The 18,363-nt window shown below is 44.1% G+C and overlaps 1 protein-coding gene across 1 annotated transcript; it reads right to left on the reverse strand.

Annotated features, from left to right (window-relative positions):
- Nucleotides 1–1,318: 1,318 nt before the first annotated feature.
- Nucleotides 1,319–18,341, reverse strand: TADA2B (transcriptional adaptor 2B). The gene is made up of 2 exons (XM_077280101.1): nucleotides 17,906–18,341; nucleotides 1,319–2,441 (listed from the first exon to the last, which is right to left on the reverse strand). The coding sequence occupies exons 1-2, from the start codon at nucleotides 18,173–18,175 to the stop codon at nucleotides 1,449–1,451; spliced, it is 1,263 nt and encodes a 420-aa protein (XP_077136216.1). The 5' UTR covers nucleotides 18,176–18,341; the 3' UTR covers nucleotides 1,319–1,448.
- Between the last annotated feature and the right edge of the window lie 22 nt (nucleotides 18,342–18,363).

An 18,363-nucleotide genomic window follows, 5' to 3' on the forward strand; every position in this document is an offset into this window, starting at 1 on the left:
TGCAAGATGGTCATTTCAGCATTCAAGCAGTCCAAGGAACGGATAGTAAAAAAAACAAAACAAAACTATCCACAAACCTGACAGATCATGGCACAGATCAATAATTCTGGCCCTACTGTTTCTGTCTCTATCTGATGGAGCAGACGCAGGTCCCCTAATGGCACCGATAACTCACTTTATAGCCATAATACGTAGAGCTATGAGTGAAGCACGGCCCTCGGCGCCCCCAATTTCCAAAAATCTGAGTTATATATGATGCTAAGATCAATGCCCAAAGGGAGTCTGTCAGCAGCTTTGATCCTACAAAAAAAAAAAAAATATATATATATATATATATATATATATATATATATATATATATATATATATATATATATATATATATATATATATATATATATATATATATTTTTTTTTTAAATGGCAGACTGAGGTTTGAGCAGCAGCATTAATTAGATAACGAAGCTTCATTCCGTGGCACAAAGCTCCCAGAAAGGTATCAAAGGCCGTTCATTTAAGGCTAAATACAGGAAGCTGCGAGAGCGTTTATGGGGAAGACGGCACAAAATAAAACCCCCATTTTCTCATTAATGCTGCTGCTAACACCCTACGGTAACGTATATTTCAACTCCTCTATACCTTTCCATTTGCAGTATCGCAGGGGCGAAACAACTGACAGACTCCTCTACAGATCAAACACCTGTGTGGCAGCGTATTCTCTTGCTAAAACTGCTAAAATAAAATAAAAAAAACTTATATGGTAAACCACAATCAACCTGATAACGATCTTTGCAAAAACTTTATAGAATTAAAAAATAAAATAAAGTATTTTTTAAGGTTTCGTTGGTCTCCAACAGTCACAGTGCAGAAGGTGGAATTCATCGTGTAGATTATTAAGCAGAGCAGTGCAAAATTCAAATACCCATCCGTGGCCAATGAATTGTCTCCGGACATAAAAATGTCGTATACTCGGCCCACGAGCGCTCACTAGCGGTCTCACAGTGTGGACATCAAGTACCATCCAATGGCAGTATCACTATGAGGACCACCCAATCTATAGGGCATGTCGAGTGCCACCACTGCCACAAATATACCCCTTGATATGTTACCATTCCCCGATGCTTCACAGCCAAAGTTTTTGCAATAAATATAGACGACACCCTACTAGAAACTAGTTCTTGGCACGTTGCTCATGAAATTCGTATTCCATAAATGCCCCATTAAAAGGTAAACTTTTGCCGTTTTAGACATTAGGTAGCACCTCTTTAGTATTGGAAAGAGAACCGTGGCTTTCATTCTAACGCATGTGAAAAATAAATCGCTGTACAAATAAAACAAAGTGTATTTAAAAAATATATACAAGTAACGTCTCTGTCTGTACAAGGCTTTTATATATTAGAGTTATTGTTTATATTTATATATTAAAAAGAAAATGTGGAAAGCGCCCTTCATGAAGCGTCTCGAGATATCCAGCCGCTCTCGGTCAAAAAGTTTAAAATCCTTTTTTTTAGGACTTTGTCTAAGTAGCTGGGAAGACGGCTCTTTGATGGGATGCCCTGCCTTTTCTGAAGGTGGTCCTTAATGATGATGGTTTTGACAGTCAGGTAACGGGTGGGGCTCAGATTCAAAGAACTGCACAGAACTTTCTCCCTGTCCGATAACATCTCGAAACCTTGAAGGTTTTCAATGGCGGAAAATTCTCCGTCTTTGCCGTCTTCCCTTCCTCTTTTGTTGCCTGCAGTGTTTTTATTCTCTTTCCGCTTTTCCCGCTTGTGGCGGGCCGCTTCGTACTCTGCCGACTCTTCCATCTTGGTGATGCCGTTTCGCCGGTACCTCTGTAGTTCTCGAAGTTTCGCCCTCAGCATTCGCTCTTTGTGCATATTCTCGAAGAAGTCCTCGATTTCCTTACAGGACATAAACTGATAAAGCGACCTTAGTTTTAACCGCAATTCCTTCTCTTCCTTCGAGACTTTCCTTTTGGCAGGTTTCTCTTTATCCTTTTTGTCTTTTCCCAAAAATGCTGGTACCAAGTTATAGTCCCGGGCGATATTTTTCCTCCTTTGCCGTTCTTTCAGTTTCCGGACATACATATCCACACAAGATTCTTTAAGTTCTACTTCAACGTCGTCATCGTCGTAATTGACAGACAGGCCGCTGATTAGCGTTTCGGCATCCTGATCATATTCGATCTCGTAGTCGTCACGTAGCGGCATGTACCCCAGCTGCTGCTGCTCCTGCACAGTGATGTCTAAGGGAGGTAATGGAGTGGTCAGGCTGGGCGACAGGGGACCACCTGTAGGACAGGTGTGGTCCGTTACTCTGTTGGGAATGTTGTCCGGTATGCATGCCTTGCCGAGGTTTCCATGGATGTACATACTGACGTAGTGCTCCATCACTTCCTGGGGAGTCCGGTTCGCACCAACATGGGCAGCCATATCCTCCTGATAGAAAGCACAAAATAAAAAAGTCACATTAGCCAAGTGGTACAATATACATGGTACATAGCTGACAACACAACCAACGTCCACAGATCATGAGTTAGAACACAACCACAAACACCATGTTAAATTAGACAAACAGAACCTTGTTGGTGGAGCAAGTCCAAAATATGGTTGTAGTAGCCAAGATCAAAGGGCTACCAACAGGAAGGAGTATGCACATAGACATACGTAAGCTACAATCATTATCAGGAGCCAAGGGTGATAACAGATGAGGGAGCGTGCTTGGATAAGGTGTTATTCGAGCACCCTCGTGTCATAATAGAGTATTTTCCGTGGGCTCCAATAAAATGCTTGAGCCGCTGCGGCTGTCAACAGCTGCAATATATGCAGGGATTAAGAAACCGGCAATCCCTGAATGTGTGGCAGCTGTCAAAGAGCCGCGGAGACGCATTTTTTCCGAACACACGGAAAATACTCGATTATAACACGAGTGTGCTCGGATAACGCCTTATCTGGGCACACTCGCTCATCACTAGCAATAGCTGGTCTTCAGGTCCCAAGGTAAAAGCTGGCTTCTGAGTGCTGCAGTAACTAGGTACTAAGGGTCTGTTTACACAGCAGATTATGCAGCGTTAGATGACCACTGATCGGTAATTATTTACTGATCAGAAGTCACTTAATAGTATGTTTACACAAGTCCAATGCCATGCACATTGCCATTGCTCTCGCCTGTTTACACAGCACTGTGCGCCGCCAAGAATAATGAGCTTTTTTGCAGCACAAAAGATCACTTCACCCAATAAGCAAGTGTTTTGCGTCTTCCTGTTGGGAATAAATCACCTGTTTACACTGCGAGCTTATCAAGAAACGAACAGTACCAAGAACTCTCACTGACAATTATCTTACGGAGTAAACAGGGTTACGCGCTGCTGCCGAGAGCTTCCTGCACTGACTGAATGTGTCAGCGCCGGCAGCAGCGGTGACGTCACCGCTGTGCTCTGCTTTACGGCCGGTGCTGACACAGTCAGTGCAGAAGCTCTCGGCAGCAGCGCGTAACCCTGTGGACGCCGGGGGACGTGACAGACATCAGAAGGTGAGTATGTAGTGTTTTTTTTTTTTTTACTTTTACAATGGTATCCAGGGTAAATATCGGGTTACTAAGCGCAGCCCTGTGCTTAGTAACCCGATATTTACCCTGGTTACAAGTGAACACATCGCTGGATCGGCGTCACACACGCCGATCCAGCGATGACAGCGGGTGATCAGTGACGAAATAAAGTTCTGGATTTCTAGCTCCGACCAGCGATATCACAGCAGGATCCAGATCGCTGCTGCGTGTCAAACACAACGAGATCGCTATCCAGGACGCTGCAACGTCACGGATCATCGTCGTTCTCGCTGCAAAGTCGCTTAGTGTGAAGGTACCTTTAGCCAAGGAAAAGGACGCCGGCTTTCTTCATTATGCCACTTGCATCATCTTATTAAATTTATTAGTCTTATAATTTGATTAAGAGGATTGACAATTTGCCGTAAATGTAAACTTTATCTTTATGTACCTGGGATTGATTAACGCTTTTTTTCTTTAAGTTCTGCATGAAGGAAAACGCAGTCTTATGCCCATAAAACCACAATGTAAATTACATGCGTTTTTTAAATACAATTTTTGGTGCCAACTAGTGATGAGTGTATGTGCACACACATTGGTTTGTTTGTCATCAGGATTTTGTGCTTTGCAGTGTATTTTTACATAGAGCAGGTCACTTCTTTCAGCTTTTTTTCCAGTGTTTTTCACCCACTGACTTGAATGGATGGTGAAAAAAAATGCTGCAAATACACAGGTTGACTTTTTCTGCAGCAGAAAAGTCAAGGAGAGCCGGATGTGACCTCACACTCGGCTCTGCTACATCTAGATGGCAGGTTACATGATGCGTCCATGCAGCCTGTCATCCAGCAGAGTGGACCTGAACCCCATTCACTTGAATGGGGGGTCCGACATTACAGTGTTTGACACGTTGTCATATGCATGACAGCGCGGCAAACACCGCTTCTGATCAGTGGTGAAACCATCCCCGCCGGTCAGAGCGCCGCGGCTCCCCGCTGTCAGAAGACAGAGTAAGCGCTCAGCTGTGATCGGAGGTATAAGTTTACCTCCGGTCACTTGTCAGCTGATGACAACTACTCCGATCATCCAACTCCTGCTGCTGCTAATAACAGTGAGAGCAGGAGTGGCGGATGGGAGTTTATCAGCCGCTCCTGGACTGTAAATAATAATAAAAAAAAAACCTGTGTGGGTTCCCCCCTATTTTTGATACCAAGCCAGGCAAAACGCACAGCTGGGGGCTGCAACCCTCAGCTGGCTGCTTCAGCAAGGCTAGTTATCAAGAATAGAGGGGTCCTCATGTTGGTTTTTAAAATTATTTAAAAAAAACGGCGTGGGGTCACCCCCATTTTTGACAACCAGCCTTGCTAAAGCAGACAGCTGGGGGCTCAGGTTGGTAAGGGGCCATGGATTGTGGCTGCGCCCCAGCCTAAAAATAGTAGCCCACAGCCACCCAGAAAAGGCACATCTATTAGATGTGCCAATTCTGGCGCTTTGCCCAGCTCTTCCCACTTGCCCTGTACGGTGGCAAGTGGGGTGATAGTGGAGTAGGTTGATGTCACCTTTGTATTGTCCGGTGACATCAAGCCCCGAGGTTAGTAATGGAGAAGTGTCTATAAGATGCCCCCATTACTAACCCCATAGTCACATTGTAGAAAAACACAGTCACCCAGTATAAAGTCCTTTAATTGAAAAAAAAATAAATAAAACACAGACTCCTTTAATAATCTCAATTAAACCATACTTCCGACCACACCTAATTCCACCGAAGCCGTCGTTCTCCTGTAATAAATCAAAAATAAAAAACAACATCTATCCCACGCCATAATCCATGTCTGGGGGATAATTAGTTTTCAACCTGGATGGTGCCAAGGACCGGTATGGTATATTGTTGTTTTTTTTATTTTCGTTTTATTACAGGAGATCGATGGCTTCTGTGGAATTAGGTGAGGTCGTATGTATGTTTAATTGAGATTATTAGTAACATAGTTAGCAGGGCTGAAAAAGATATTTGTCCATCCAGTTCAGACTATATTCCGTCAGAAAAAATCCCCAGAACTACGACCTTCTAATGAACCTAATAACTGTAAGATACAATATTGTTACGCTCCAAGACGACATCTAAGCCTTTCTTGAATCCCTCGACTGAGTTCGCCATCACCACCTCTTCAGGTAAGAAATTCCAGATTCTCACTGCCCTAACAGTAAAGAATCCTGTATATCCATAGCCCCTTCCTAGGCTAATAATATCAGCCTGCAGCTGTCTGCATATCCTTTGCTGGTTATTAACCCCTCTGTGACCTTAGACGTACTATCCCGTCGAGGTGACCTGGGCCTATCTGACCCTCGACGGGATAGTACGTCATAGCCGATCGGCTGCGCTCACGGGGGGAGCGCGGCTGATCGCGGCCGGGTGTCAGCTGCATATCGCAGCTGACATCCGGCACTATGTGCCAGGAGCGGTCACGGACCGCCCCCGGCACATTAACCCCCGGCACACCGCGATCAAACATGATCGCGGTGTACCGGCGGTATAGGGAAGCATCGCGCAGGGAGGGGGCTCCCTGCGTGCTTCCCCGAGACCCCGGAGCAACGCGATGTGATCGCGTTGCTCTGAGGGTCTCCTACCTCCCTCCTCGCCGCAGGTCCCGGATCCAAGATGGCCGCGGCATCCGGGTCCTGCAGGGAGGGAGGTGGCTTACCGAGTGTCTGCTCAGAGCAGACACTTGGTAAGCCTGCAGCCCTGCACAGCAGATCGCAGATCTGGCAGAGTGCTGTGCACACTGCCAGATCAATGATCTGTGATGTCCCCCCCTGGGACAAAGTAAAAAAGTTAAAAAAAAATTCCCCACATGTGTGTAAAAAAAAAAAATTAAAAAAATATCCTAAATAAAGAAAAAGAAAAAAAAAAATTATTCCCATAAATACATTTCTTTAGCTAAATAAAATAAAAACAACAATAAAAGTACACATATTTAGTATCGCCGCGTCCGTAACGACCCAACCTATAAAACTGCCCCACTAGTTAACCCCTTCAGTAAACACCGTAAGAAAAAAAAAAAAAAAAAACGAGGCAAAAAACAACGCTTTATTACCATACCGCCGAACAAAAAGTTGAATAACACGCGATCAAAAAGACTGATATAAATAACCATGGTACCGCTGAAAACGTCATCTTGTCCCGCAAAAAACGAGCCGCCATACAGCACCATCAGCAAAAAAATAAAAAAGTTATAGTCCTGAGAATAAAGCGATACCAAAATAATTATTTTTTCTATAAAATAGTTTTTATCGTATAAAAGCGCCAAAACATAAAAAAAATGATATAAATGAGATATCGCTGTAATCGTACTGACCCGACGAATAAAACTGCTTTATCAATTTTACCAAACACGGAACGGTATAAACGCCTCCCCCAAAAGAAATTCATGAATAGCTGGTTTTTGATCACTCTGCCTCACAAAAATCGGAATAAAAAGCGATCAAAAAATGTCACGTGTCCGAAAATGTTACCAATAAAAACGTCAACGCGTCCCGCAAAAAACAAGATCTCACATAACTCTGTGGACTCAAATATGGAAAAATTACAGCTCTCAAAATGTGGTAACGCAAAAAATATTTTTTGCAATGAAAAGCGTCTTTCAGTGTGTGACAGCTGCCAATCATAAAAATCCGCTAAATAACCCGCTATAAAAGTAAATCAAACCCCCCTTCATCACCCCCTTAGTTAGGGAAAAATAAAAAAATTAAAAAATGTATTTATTTCCATTTTCCCATTAGGGTTAGGGTTAGGGCTAGAGTTAGGACTAGAGTTAGGGCTAGGGTTAGGGTTAGGGCAAGGGTTAGGGCTAGGGTTGGGGCTAGGGTTAGGGCTAGAGTTAGGACTAGAGTTAGGGCTAGGGTTAGGGCAAGGGTTAGGACTAGGGTTAGGGCTAGGGTTAGGGCTAGGGTTGGGGCTAGGGTTAGGGCTAGGGTTGGGGATAGGGTTAGGGCTAGGGTTAGGGCTAGTGTTACGGCTAGTGTTAGGGCTAGTGATAGGGCTAGGGTTATTGCTAGGGTTAGGGTTAGGGTTGGGGCTAGGGTTGGAGCTACAGTTAGGGTTGGGGCTAAAGATAGGGTTAGGGTTTGGATTACATTTACGGTTGGGAATAGGGTTGGGTGTGTCTGGGTTAGAGGAGTGGTTAGGGTTACGGTTGGGATTAGGGTAAGGGGTGTGTTTGGATTAGGGTTTCAGTTATAATTGGGGGGTTTCCACTGTTTAGGCACATCAGGGGCTCTCCAAACGGGACATGGCATCCGATCTGAATTCCAGCCAATTCTGCGTTGAAAAAGGAAAACAGTGCTCCTTCCCTTCAGAGCTCTCCCGTGTGCCCAAACAGGGGTTTACCCCAACATATGGGGTATCAGCGTACTCAGGACAAATTTTACGTCATCTTTTGGGGTCCAATTTCTCCTGCTACCCTTGGGAAAATACAAAACTGGGGGCCAAAAAATAAGTTTTGTGGGAAAAAAAAGATTTTTTATTTTCACGGCTCTGCGTTGTAAACTGTAGTGAAACACTTGGGGGTTCAAAGTTCTCACAACACATCTAGATAAGTTCCTTGGGAGGTCTAGTTTCCGATATGGGGTCACTTGTGAGGGGTTTGTACTGTTTGGGTACATCAGGGGCTCTGCAAATGCAACGTGACGCCTGCAGACCAATCCATTTAAGTCTGCATTCCAAATGGCGCTCCTTCCCTTCCGAGCTCTGTCATGCGCCCAAACAGTGGTTCCCCCCCACATATGGGGTATCAGCGTACTCAGGACAAATTGGACAACAACTTTTGGGGTCCAATTTATCCTGATACCCTTGTGAAAATACAAAACTGGGGGCTAAAAAATCATTTTTGTGAAAAAAAAAAGGAATTTTTATTTTCACGGCTCTGCGTTATAAACTGTAGTGAAACACTTGGGGGTTCAAAGCTATCAAAACACATCTAGATAAGTTCCTTAGGGGGTCTACTTTCCAAAATGGTGTCACTTGTGGGGGTTTTTAATGTTTAGGCACATCAGGGGCTCTCCAAACGCAACATGGCATCCCATCTTAATTCCAGTCAATTTTGCATTGAAAAGTCAAATGGCGCTCCTTCCCTTCCGAGCTCTGCCCTGCGCCCAAACAATGGTTTACACCCACATATGGGGTATCAGCGTACTCAGGACAAATTGCACAACAATTTTTGGGGTCCAATTTCTTCTCTTACCCTTGGGAAAATAAAAAATTGGGGGCAAAAAGATCATTTTTGTGAAAAAATATGATTTTTTATTTTTACGGCTCTGCATTATAAACTTCTGTGAAGCACTTGTTGGGTCAAAGTGCTCACCACACATCTAGATAAGTTCCTTAGGGGGTCTACTTTCCAAAATGGTGTCACTTGTGGGGTTTTTTAATGTTTAGGCACATCAGGGGCTCTCCAAACGCAACATGGCATCCCATTTAATTCCAGTCAATTTTGCATTGAAAAGTAAAATAGCGCTCCTTCCCTTCCGAGCTCTGCTATGCGCCCAAACAGTGGTTTATCCCCACATATGGGGTATCGTCGTACTCAGGACAAATTGCACAACAACTTTTGTGGTCTAATTTCTTCTCTTACCCTTGGGGAAATAAAAAAATGGGGGCGAAAAGATCATTTTTGTGAAAAAATATGATTTTTATTTTTACGGCTCTGCATTATAAACTTCTGTGAAGCACTTGTTGGGTCAAAGTGCTCAAGACACATCTAGATAAGATCCTTAGGGGGTCTACTTTCCAAAATGGTGTCACTTGTGGGGGGTTTCAATGTTTACGCACATCAGGGGCTCTCCAAATGCAACATGGCGTCCCATCTCAATTCCAGTCAATTTTGCATTGAAAAGTCAAATGGCGCACCTTTCCTTCCGAGCTCTGCCCTGCGCCCAAACAATGGTTTACACCCACATATGGGGTATCAGCGTACTCAGGACGAATTGTACAACAAATTTTGGGGTCTATTTTCTCCTGTTACCCTTGGTAAAATAAAACAAATTGGAGCTGAAACAAATTTTGAGTGAAAAAAAGTTAAAATGTTTATTTTTATTTAAACATTCCAAAAATTCCTGTGAAACACCTGAAGGGTTAATAAACTTCTTGAAAGTGGTTTTGAGTACCTTGAGGGGTGCAGTTTTTAGAATGGTGTCACACTTGGGTATTTTCTATCATATAGACCCCTCAAAATGACTTCAAATGAGATGTGGTCCCTAAAAAAAAATGGTGTTGTAAAAATGAGAAATTGCTGGTCAACTTTTAACCCTTATAACTCCGTCACCCAAAAAAATGTTGGTTCCAAAATTGTGCTGATGTAAAGTAGACATGTGGGAAATGTTACTTATTAAGTATTTTGCGTGACATATGTCTGTGATTTAAGGGCATAAAAATTCAAAGTTGGAAAATTGCGAAATTTTCAAAATTTTCGCCAAATATTCGTTTTTTTCACAAATAAACGCAAGTTATATCGAAGAAATTTTACCACTATCATGAAGTACAATATGTCACGAGAAAACAATGTCAGAATCGCCAAGATCCGTTGAAGCGTTCCAGAGTTATAACCTCATAAAGGGACAGTGGTCAGAATTGTAAAAATTGGCCCGGTCATTAACGTGCAAACCACCCTTGGGGGTGAAGGGGTTAATTATAGGGGAACCCCATGTCATTTTTTGGGGGGTCCCCCATTTTCATTGCCATTAAAGGCTAAGTATGCACCTGTGAGCTGATATTAATAGCCTGGGAAGCTCCATGGGTATTACCACTTCTCAGGCTATTAACATCGGCTCTCAGCCGTCGGCTTTCCCTCTGCTGGTTAGGAAAATTGTGCGGGAGCCCACGCCATTTTTTACCTAAAAATAATTCTTGATTAAATACATGTACAGTAATTTGGACACACACTGTACTAATTGTATTTGTCACAGAGATACATATACATATACATATATATATATATATATTTTTTTACCGGCTGATCTAACTTCAGTGGAAATGCCTCAAAATAAGGAAATGATGCTCAGTAGTTTGTGTGGCCTCCCTACAATGCCTGGGCATGCTCCTGATGAGGCGGTGGAAGGTACCCTGAGGGATCTCCTCCCAGACCTGGACTAAATCATCCGCCAACTCCTGGACAGTCTGTGGAACAACGTGACGTTGGTGGATGGTGCGAGACATAATGTCCCAGATGTATCCAGTCGGATTCAGGTCTGGGCAATGGGTGGTCCAGTCCATAGCTTCAATGCCTTCATCTTGCAGGAACTGCTGACACATTCCAGCCACATGAGGTCTGGCATTGTCCTGTATTAGGAGGAACCCAGGGCCAACTGCACCAGCATATGGTCTCACAAGGGGTCTGAGGATCTAATCTCGGTACCTAATGCCAGTCAGGCTACCTCTGGCGGGCACACGGAGGGCTGTGCGGCCCTCCAAAAAAAGCCACCCCATACCATTACTGACCCACTGCCAAGCCGATCATGCTGAAGGATGTTGCAGGCAGGAGATCGCTCTCCACGGTGTCTCCAGACTCTGTCACATGTGCTTAGTGTAAACCTGCTTTCCACTGTGAAGAGCACAGGGGGCCAGTGGCGAATTTGCCAATCCTGGTGTTTTGTTGCAAATGCCAAGCATCCTGCATGATGTTGAGCTGTGAGCACAACCCCCATCTGTGGACATCGGGCACTCAGACCATCCTCATGGAGTCGGTTTCTAACCGTTTGTGCAGACACATGCACATTTGTGGCCTGCTGGAGGTCATTTTGCAGGGATCTGGCAGTGTTCCTCCTTGCACAAAGGCTGAGGTAGCAGTCCTGCTGCTTGGTTGTTGCCCTCCTACGGCCCCCTCCATGTCTCCTGGTGTACTGGCCTGTCTCCTGGTAGCGCCTCTGGACACTATGCTGACAGACACAGCAAACCTTCTTGCCACAGCTCGCATTGATGTGCCATCCTGGATGAGCTGCACTATCTGAGCCACTTGTGTGGGTTGTAGAGTCCGTCTCATGCTACCACGGGTGTGAAAGCACAACCAACATTCAAAAGTGACCAAAACATCAGCCAGAAAGCATTGGTACTGAGATGTGGTCTGTGGTCCCCACCTGCAGAACCACTCCTTTATTGAGGGTGTCTTGATAATTGCCAATAATTTCCATCTGTTGTCTATTCCATTTGCACAACAGCATGTGAAATTGATTGTCAATCAGTGTTGATTCCTAAGTGGACAGTTTGATTTCACAGAAGTTTTATTTACTTGGAGTTAGATTCTGTTGTTTAAGTGTTCCCTTTATTTTTTGAGCAGTGTATATACATATATAGAATTGCCAGCTTTTCAAAGCTATAATTCTACAGGAATTAGGTTGTTTTTTCCTCTGGGGGCACTCAACTTTATTAGCATGCACAAAGACACAAGTTAGCCCCAAAAGGGCATGAAAAAAAAACCAAAAACATCAAAACTGCAACAAAAACGCAATTAAAAAATGCACCAAAACATGCGTTTTTGCTGCAGCTTCCTTCCTGCAAAAAAAAAAAAAAAAAAAAAAAAAAAAGCAAAAGCTCCCAGTGTGGTGAACTTACCCTTAAGACTGCAAGCACATGGACATAGTTTAGTGTTCTTAAAGGGAATCTGTCAGCAGGTTTTTGTTACCTCATCTGAGAGCTGTGTAATTTAGGGAAAGAGACCCTGAATCCAATTATGTATCACATAGATTACTGGATGCTGCAGTTCTAGCACAATCAGAGCTTTTAGGGTATGTGCACACGATCAGGAATGGCTCAGTATTTGCTCGGGATTTGACGCATGTGAAGTCTGCATCCGAGGTCACTGGCAGGTCTCCTGCATTTTTTCATTGCACGCTTTTGTCACTTGAAATAAAGCTAATTGAAAGTTGGCTTCTGGGAAAAAAAATATTTCTTGTTTGCAGATATATTGGGGTATGTTCCCACGGTCAGTAAACGCTCGGGTTGGATGCTGCGTACATCTGCAGCGTCCAGCTGTTACAGCATAACGGATGAGATTTCAAGAAATCCCAGGCCCACAAGCAGAGACAGACATGCGGCGCGTCTTTCCAGACCGCAGCATGTCAATCTATGTAGCGGAGATGGTTAGTCTCCACTGCGCAAATTACCCATAGTTTCATTAGATGCGGTAAAGCCGCATTATCTTCCTAGTCACGTGTATTAAGTGCTGGAATGCAGCTTACTATGCATGTGTGCTAATTTACATAATGGTGAATCTTATGACACAGCTGGAAGTATATGACAGAGGAAATTGAGGAAAGCAAAGACAGATGTCACCTCTTTTTTAATAAATAATTAAAAAGTAGTGTGGGGTCCCCTATATTTGTTAACCAGCCAGAGTAAAGCAGACTACTGGGACTGGTATTTCGGGCTGGTAAGGATCCAATATCCATGAACCTTACCAGCCTGATAACACCAGTCTGCTTACCTTGGATGGTTAGCAAAAATAGTGGGATCTTCACAGCAAAAAAAAAAAAAAAAAAGTGTGGGGTCCCCTTATTTTTGTTAACCAGCCAAGGATAAAGCAGACAGCTGTGGCCTGGTATTCTCAGGCTGGCAAGGCCCATGGATTTTGGCCCTCACTAGCCTAAAAATAGCAGCCCCCAGCTGCCCCACAATTGACACATCCAAAGATGCACCAATTGCGGCACTTTACCCGGCTCTTCCCACTTGCCCTGTAGCGGTGGCAAGCGGGGTAATATTTGTGGAGTTGATGTCACCTTTGTATTGTCAGGTGACATCAAGCCCACAGGTTAGTAATGGAGAAGCGTCTATAAGACACCTATCCATTACTAATACTATAGTTGCATGGTAAAGACACAGCCAGAATAAAGTTCTTAAACAGAAATAATGACACAGACTCCTTTAACCCGCTTCGGCGGTGAGCCCGCATCAAAGCCGGGACATGTCAGCAGTTTTGAACAGCTGACATGTGCCTGCATTTAACTAGTTAAATGCCGCTGTCAAACATTGAAAGCGGCATTTAACTAGCGCTTCCGGCCATTGGGCCGGAAATGCACGCATCGTGATCGGGGGTCAGCGATGCGTCGGCATGACAACCAGAGGTCTATTGAAGAAAATTATGGTTGTTGATGCCGGATTGCTGTGAGCGCCACCCTGTGGTCGGCGCTCATAGCAATGCCGCAATTCTACTACATAGGAGCGATCTGAGTTTTGCTCCTATGTAGCAGAGCCGATCCAGTCGTGCCAGCTTCTAGCCTCCCATGGAGAGTGGCAAAAGTAAAAAAAAAATGTTTTTAAAAAATATGAAAAAAAAAATAAATAAAAGTTTATATCACCCAACTTTCGCCCCATTCAAAATAAAAAAAAACCAAAATATACAGATATTTGGTATCGACGCGTTCAGAATTGCCCGATCTATCAATAAAAAAAAAAGGATTAACCTCATCGCTAAATGGCGTAGCGAGAAAAAAAAATTAGAAACGCCAGAATTACATTTTTTATTGTTGCTGCGACATTGCATTAAAATGCAATAACGGGCGATCAAAAGAACGTATCTGCACCAAAATGGTATCATTAAAAACGCCAGCTCGGCACACAAAAAATAAGCCCTCAACCGACCCCAGATCACAAAAAATGGAGACGCTACGGGTATTGGAAAATGGCACATTTTTTTTTTTTTAGCAAAGTTTGGATTTTTTTTTTACTACTTATATAAAACGGAACCTAGACATGTTTGGTGTCTATGAACTCGTACTATAGAAAAAGAGAACCTGGCACTCAACTAAAGTTTTAAACAGCACTCAATTTATTCATAGTACCAGTAAACATTTCGGTCACGGGAGACCTTCATCAGTATGAGGCGGACTAGCGGTGGACTCCGCGTCGCACTCGGTACCTCCTGACCTCCAAGCATAGTCCCCTTTTCCATCTGGATAGATGGACGGTTTGTCTAAGCAATAAGAGCAGGTGATCACGGATTTATGATCTACCCTGACGCATATCTTAACCAGTACGTTACTGACGAAGGTCTCCTGTGACTGAAACGTTTACTGGTACTACGAATAAATTGAGTGCTGTTTAAAATTGAAGTTGAGTGCCAGGTTCTCTCTTCCTATATACACGGTGTGGGAACCTACCTGTGCACCTCTTTCAGTAGTGCTCACGCCTTGCTCTAACATATGAACTCGTAATGACCTGGAGAATCAGAATATCAGGTCAGTTTTAGCATCTAGTGAACCTAGCAAAAAAGCCAAACAAAAAACAAGTGTGGGATTGCACTTTTTTTTTTTTTTTTTACAATTTCACCGCACTTGGAATTTTTTTCCCCGACACGGTAAAACCAATTGAGTCGTTCAAAAGTACAACTCGTCCCGTAAAATACAAGCCCTCACATGGCCATGTTGACGGAAAAATAAAAGAAAGTTATAGCTCTGGGAAGGAGGGGAGCGAAAAATGAAAAAAAAAAACAAAACGACCCTGGGTCATGAAAGGGTTAATAGATCTTAATTAAACCATACTTACAGCATCACCTATTCCACCAATGCCCTTGTCTCCTGGAAGAGAATTAAAATAAAAAAAACCAACAATATCATTACCTGTCCGCTGAAAAGATATACATACAGTCCCACGACGAGTCCAGCTCTGCTACATCTGGATGCCTTTGGCTGAACGGTGGCATTATGCCACCATTCAGCCTGACATGCAGACACAGCAGAGCTTGGAGATAACCACCGGAAATAATTCGGTCCCCGGTGGTCACGTGCACTGTAGTTCTCACAATCAGCAGATTGCCAGAACTGCAGTGTATGTGAACTTCCGGCTGATACAAGGTACACCTTTATTTAAATTAGTATACATGCACAGTAAGCTGCGTTCCCGCACTTCATACGCATATGACAAGAAAGATAGTGCGGTCTTACTGCATCTAATGATACTAAATAGGTAATTTACGCAGCGGAGACGGAGCGTCTCTGCTACATAGACATACTGCAGTCTGGAAAGACGCACCGCATGTCCGTCTCCACAGGTGAGACGAAGGCGTCCGGACACGCATAGTGAAGATGGGATTTCTTCAAATCCCATCCATTATGCTGTAATATCTGGCCGCTGCGGGTTGGATGCTGTGGATGTACGCAGCATCTAACCTGCAGTGCTTACTAACAGTGGGAACATACCCTTAGATTTAGAATGAAGCAGAGCTGAGAAAGCTAACCCCGCCTACACGAGGCTCTCTATGTACAAAGTCCATAGATAGTGAGCTGCCTGTCACAGGAAGGGAATGTTAATCCCTTAGGGATAAATCCTTCAGATTCAGTAAGCGGCACGCACTTTGACAAGTGGCTAATGATGAGCCAGTGTACTCGTTGCTCTGGTTTTCCCGATCACGCTCGGGTGGTCTCTGAGTATTTATGATTGCTCGTAGAATTAGTTTTCATCGCGGCAGCTGAAAGATTTACAGCTACTAGACAGGCTGAGTACATGTGGGGGTTGCCTGGTTGCTAGGGAACCCCCACATGTAATTAAGCAGGCTAGTAGCTGTAAATTATTCAGCTGCGGTGATGAAAACTAAATCTCCGAGCACTAACAAATACTCGGAGATCACCCGAGCGTGATTGGGAAAAACAGAGCAACGAGTACACTCGCTCATCACTACAAGTGACACATCCCTGAAATCTGTGCTTCAGCCTCTACCTCCTGCTGTGTTCAGATTATAAAGCAAAAACCTGCTGACGGATTCCCTTAAGGTCTTTACCTGTACATGGCCAGAGTTCAACTTTTCAACTTCCTATTTGGAAGTTCTGAGAATACGAGCCTCTGGTGTGCGGTGCCATCATAGATTATGTTACATGTATCTTATACCCATGTAACATCAGCCCAGACAGCAGGTACAGGACACTTACTACTCAGGGCAGCAGCTGCCGTGACAATGTGAAAGTTTATTTCTACTGGTATTGTTTCCATCCTTGTATTTCGGATGTACAATGGACAAGCAGGAACACAGCTCAGACCAGGACTGCAGTGACCCTATATGCAACTTCAGGGACTGACGAGCTGCAGGCTGCAGTAGTGGTAATGACAGATGTCTCCATATCTGAAGACGAGCGCCACCTTGTATGGGGAATATTGGTGTGAAACTGCCGATAATGACCCATGTCTGTATTATTTCCTATTGGTTAGCCAGACTATATCACCAGCGTTATAGCGGGAGGATGGGAGAAGAGAACACCTTGATGGCAGATCTGATCGGTAGTTGCACCTCTATTGCCATTTCCCTAGTAAAGGTACGGGCGACCTCTGGGGTCATCACTGTCAGATCTATTTTGGATTAACCAGAATGTTTGAATGGAACTTAAAGGATTTCTCTGTTGCCACTCACATCCAACACAATAAGCTTACTCCTTCTGGAAGAACGAGCCTGACTGCCGGATCTCCCGTCCTGAGCTAGCTGCCTCTTATACCTATGGAGCATTTCGATCAGGCTGTGACATCCAGCAATTGGCCAGAATCTGCCAATCTGAGCACGGTGATGGCTTCACGGATGTGTGAACCCGGTCCACAACGCATAACCTGGAAGTGAGCCGCTAAGGAAAACTCAATTCATTCATTTAAGTCACCCTTCCACATGCTTGTCCCCCCCTATCACGACTCTCTTCGATTGACATTTCTGGATTCATAGACATGGGGAAGGGTGGAGATCCATGAAAAACAAGCACGTGGGGAGGTGTATATAAATAACTGGTTGCCATGATGCACCGATCGCCTGTACTTGGTTTGATCAGTCATTCCTTGCTGACAGAGTCCCTTTAAACGCTGTTGTTCTAGTGCCTACGGCTCACTCCCCTCCATTCCCCAGGATGACCATGGAGTGTTGTAGGGCTGCTACTGCCGCCATCTTGTTGCTCCTGTGACTCTTGTGTACCTCTTGAAGCTCATCAAGAGAATGCCAAGAGTGTGCAAAGCAGTCATCAAAGCAAAAGGTGGCTACTTTGAAGAACCTAGAATATAAGACATATTTTCAGTTGTTTCACACTTTTTTGTTAAGTATATAATTCCACATGTGTTAATTCATAGTTTTGATGCCTTCAGTGTGAATGTACAATTTTCATAGTCATGAAAATACAGAAAAATCTTTAGATAAGAAGGTGTGTCCAAACTTTTGGTCTGTGCTGTGTATATATATATATATATATATATATATATATATATATATATATTTTAGACATTGTGTAAATTTTGTAAAAGATATATAATTATATATATATAGTAAATAACAAGTAAAATAGAATGAATGAAAATAACACTTAAAAAGAGGAGCGGGGATTGCTGGGACTTGTAGTGCTCTCGTACACCACTCACCCAATTCCCAAAGCCGAACTGTTCGATGGCATCCAGCAGCAGCTGCTCTTCCCTGCTCGTCCAGCCTCCCTCCGCCTCGGGCCCCCATAAAGTGAAGCGCCCCCCGTCCACCAGCTGGTATCCATGCCACCGCCGGTGATTGCCAATCTCTGCCCCCGCTGAGAAGCACTCGGTGCACAGCTCGATGTCCTGGCACTCGGTGCAGCGGATGCGCAGGCTTGTCACGTCGTCCAGGCAGTAAACGCAGTACTTCTTGCCCAGGTCCGCCATCTTGGCCGCCGAGCTGTTGTTGCGCCGCTCAACCACTTAGGTAACCGCCTACCACAGCTCGCTCTGCTCTGCGCATGCTCCAGGAAACGTCTGCTCTCTCATAGGCTCAGCTCTCAAAGCGCCCTGGCGGTTGGTCGCTGGTTTAGTAATTGATGACGTCACTGCCCTTTAACCTATCACCGTCTGGT

The sequence above is a fragment of the Ranitomeya variabilis genome, chromosome 1 (assembly GCF_051348905.1).
Source record: "Ranitomeya variabilis isolate aRanVar5 chromosome 1, aRanVar5.hap1, whole genome shotgun sequence".
Classification (NCBI taxonomy): domain Eukaryota; kingdom Metazoa; phylum Chordata; class Amphibia; order Anura; family Dendrobatidae; genus Ranitomeya; species Ranitomeya variabilis.

Bases quoted from the DNA above. Each gene is read 5' to 3' on its own strand.
- TADA2B (XM_077280101.1), bottom strand. From the start codon at position 18,175: ATGGCGGACCTGGGCAAGAAGTACTGCGTTTACTGCCTGGACGACGTG. The intron at 2,442-17,905 runs GTGAGTGGTGTA...GCTTTCTATCAG, and splicing joins AGTTCGGCTTTGGGAATTGG to GAGGATATGGCTGCCCATGT.